The 3,489-nt window shown below is 33.9% G+C and overlaps 1 protein-coding gene across 1 annotated transcript; it reads right to left on the minus strand.

The window, feature by feature from the left end:
• Positions 1–716: 716 nt before the first annotated feature.
• Positions 717–2,477, minus strand: LOC117106209. The gene is made up of 2 exons (XM_033247559.1): positions 2,416–2,477; positions 717–1,456 (listed from the first exon to the last, which is right to left on the minus strand). The coding sequence occupies exon 2, from the start codon at positions 1,443–1,445 to the stop codon at positions 717–719; it is 729 nt and encodes a 242-aa protein (XP_033103450.1). The 5' UTR covers positions 1,446–1,456; positions 2,416–2,477.
• Positions 2,478–3,489: the final 1,012 nt, after the last annotated feature.

A 3,489-nucleotide genomic window follows, 5' to 3' on the forward strand; every position in this document is an offset into this window, starting at 1 on the left:
TCACTTACCAAAATGACAATCTTTATAATAATTGGCAAAGTGGTATTTTTGCCAGAAGGATCAGTTCATAAAATATTCTAGAAAAAAAGACAGTTACATTTAATTTTATAATAAAAGCATAGAAACAAGAAGCAACAGAATAATATAGAACATTGAAATCATTCTAAGAATTTAGGCAATCCTAACAATGCCCAATCAAATCACTAGATACCAGTCATGTGATCGTAACTAACAGCTAACACATCATTTACCAATAATTTTATTGAACTTATCAATCTTCTAACATCACTAAAATCAATTAAATATTTGTTATAAAAACTAATTCCTATGTATCTACTAAACATAAAATATCAATTCAAGTAACATATTTAACGATATTTGTCGTTTTAGAGGCTGAAATTCTATCACGGTCTAGGCCTACCTAGAATTATGGTATACATGCGGTCTCTTATACACATCATCAACATTAATACATTATGCTAATTTTCATCTTTGTAAGCGCATAAGACAGTGCAAATTATTTCTGTGACAGTCTTTTGAAGTGTGTAAAGCTCTTTTATCCCATACATAGTCAAAATATTGGGGGGGATGATACAATGGACCATCCCCCCCTTGTCAAATATTGGGAGGAATATATCCCCTCCATCCCCCCCGGGATCTACGCCTATGTTTCTGTGTATTTTCTACGAAGGCCACTATATCGTGTCCTTAAAATCTCATTTTGATGTTGAAGTCGTCGTTTGAATGGAGTCAGCAGACCCTTTCGCTTTAATGACCTCATTCCAATAGATAAACCTGTATACGCTGATGTTACAACTGCAGGATTTGATACTGTTTGCACTGTACTTGATGAGCCTGTTACAGATGTTGCAACTGTGGGATTTGATACCGTTCGCACTGTACTTGATGAGCCTGTTATAGATGCTGCAATTGTAAGATTTGATACCGTTTGCACTGTACTTGATGAGCCTGTTACAGATGTTGCAACTGTAGGATTTGATACCGTTTTGCACTGTACTTGGTGAGCCTGTTACAGATGTAGATGGTGTTACAGTAACCTGAGAAGTTGTTTGGGTCAACTTTCGTCTAACTGCCTGTTCTGCTGAAGTTCCCGGTTCTTGTTGTTTTTTCTCATGCTTGTACTTCTCATCACAATTAGCTATTAACATAGAAACTTCCTTCTCTCTGTTCATATGAGTGTACTTTTTAATTGTTCTATTTACAAGTAACTGGATTTTATTCTTTGTAATCTGTAAGCCCATGTGTTCAGCAAAAAACTTTGTAGTTGGTGCAAACAACTTTGACTCCTGCATGAATTTTAAAACCACATGACCATTCAGCAAGTCTTCAGCATCAACAGGAATCTCTCTATACCGTTCTTCAAGCAAAAGTCGACATTTGCCTTTTGGTGCTGGGGGCATAAGCTTACGCTTCTTTGGCGGCATTATAAGAAAATCTACCAAGAAAAAAAATGAAAATATAATTAATTAGATAAATAATAAAATCAAAGTATAAATAATAATAGAAATAACAGCAACAATAATAATGGTATTTTAAAATACTGTAATATTATATGAACTGTTGATTATTAAATGCATTATAATAAGGACCCATAATAAAAAACAATATTAGTTTATTGTAGTTTTATTTTTCTTTTGCTAACCCTACCCCCCCCCCGGATTTCCCCAAGTGATTGGTTGGGGGGGGGGGGGGGATAACGTAATGGGGGGGGAGGTGATAACGTAATATTTTTTTTTTTACGGGACCTAATCTATATATTTTTTTTTCATATAAAAATAACTGTATGTAGATTTCTTACCAAAATGACAATCTTCTAATTGGCAAAGTGGTATTTTTGCCAGAAGGATTAGTTCATAAAATATTCTAGAAAAAAAGACAGTTACATTTAATTTTATAATAAAAGCATAGAAACAAGAAGCAACAGAATAATATAGAACATTGAAATCATTCTAAGAATTTAGGCAATCCTAACAATGCCCAATCAAATCACTAGATACCAGTCATGTGATCGTAACTAACAGCTAACACATCATTTACCAATAATTTTATTGAACTTATCAATCTTCTAACATCACTAAAATCAATTAAATATTTGTTATAAAAACTAATTCCTATGTATCTACTAAACATAAAAACTTTCTGACCACAAAAATGAATATTATACATCGCGGTCTAGCCCAGACTCTAGGCCTAGGTCTACCTAGCATTATAGTATACAGACGTCGCGATCATTTTGACATTAGACGCCATTTTACCCAAGCGATCGTAAATCATAGCAGACTTTACAGCTTACAAAAACCACTTGGTTGTGGTCAGAATTCTTTCATATTTGGTCAAAATGTTAATTACTTATTTCTCTAAATTACTGTTATAATAATTAGAAAAACCATGTACCTTTTTGACAGCAAAAGTTGATTTTATTCGAGTAGTAACTTCGGACGTCAACTGCAGCGGAAATAAACAATAAATGAACACAAAACAAATGCGTGACTGTTCTTTAACCTTTTGTCTGCCTAAAAATGCATGACATAATCGATGTTTAATCAGAAACGTAATTTTCACGATTTTTTTGAAACCCAACACCGTGAACCGGAAGTTCAAGGTCGCCGCGAACGTCTAACCAAAACAATCAAGTGTGATGTCACGCTTTGTAACGTACCTACCTATTACAGTACTAGCCTAGATGAGATCAAGCTAGCTTAGTTAGCTAGGCTGGCTGGTCTAGGCTAGGCCTAGAAGTTTACGCAGTCTGGGAGGTATATGTAGCCCCTCCCCCTTCCTCTAATTGGTTGTCAAACTCTGTCTAGATAGACAGTGTAGTTAAAAAGGTGGTGATACTTATTAATAAACAGAACTGAAGGGTCTATGCCTAGCACTGCAGGCCTATTTGATAGCACTGCAGGCCTATTATTAAATTGATAAGTGTATGCTAGCCTAGGTCCTACATTTTGGCTGTTATTTTTTAAGTGCTTTGACTTTGTTGAATGATGTTAAATTTCCATTATATTTTATGTAGTAGTATAGGCCTATATATTTATTGAATGCAAGTTTAAAAATAAAAAATAAAATAATGTCCATATTAGTGTTTCTTTAATGAAAGTCAAAATATATTATATTTTGTTTTGGTGAAAGAGCACAATTTACTATTTTGAGAATAATTTTAATGCCTTTTTTTTTTTACAACAGTAACAACATACAGTAACAATATGACAGCTGTGAACTGGATTGGCTTCCTTGTTGCAAAATAAACGAGTTGTATTTCTGCTCTGAGTGATTGTGACTACCTTACTGCTTTTTGCTTCACTGTGATATAGTCAGTGTTGATGCAATTGCATTAGGGTCTTGACATATCACAATTTCAACTACAGTAATGTACCTACAACAGTTCTTATTCCCATTACAAAGCAGCTTTCAACTGAAGTTTTAAACCATATTACTACTGATACGAATGATGATAGTACTACAAGT

Source organism: Anneissia japonica, unplaced genomic scaffold, assembly GCF_011630105.1.
Source record: "Anneissia japonica isolate Jap-2015-1 unplaced genomic scaffold, ASM1163010v1 scaffold12739_len67309_cov146, whole genome shotgun sequence".
NCBI classification, from domain to species: Eukaryota; Metazoa; Echinodermata; class Crinoidea; order Comatulida; family Comatulidae; genus Anneissia; species Anneissia japonica.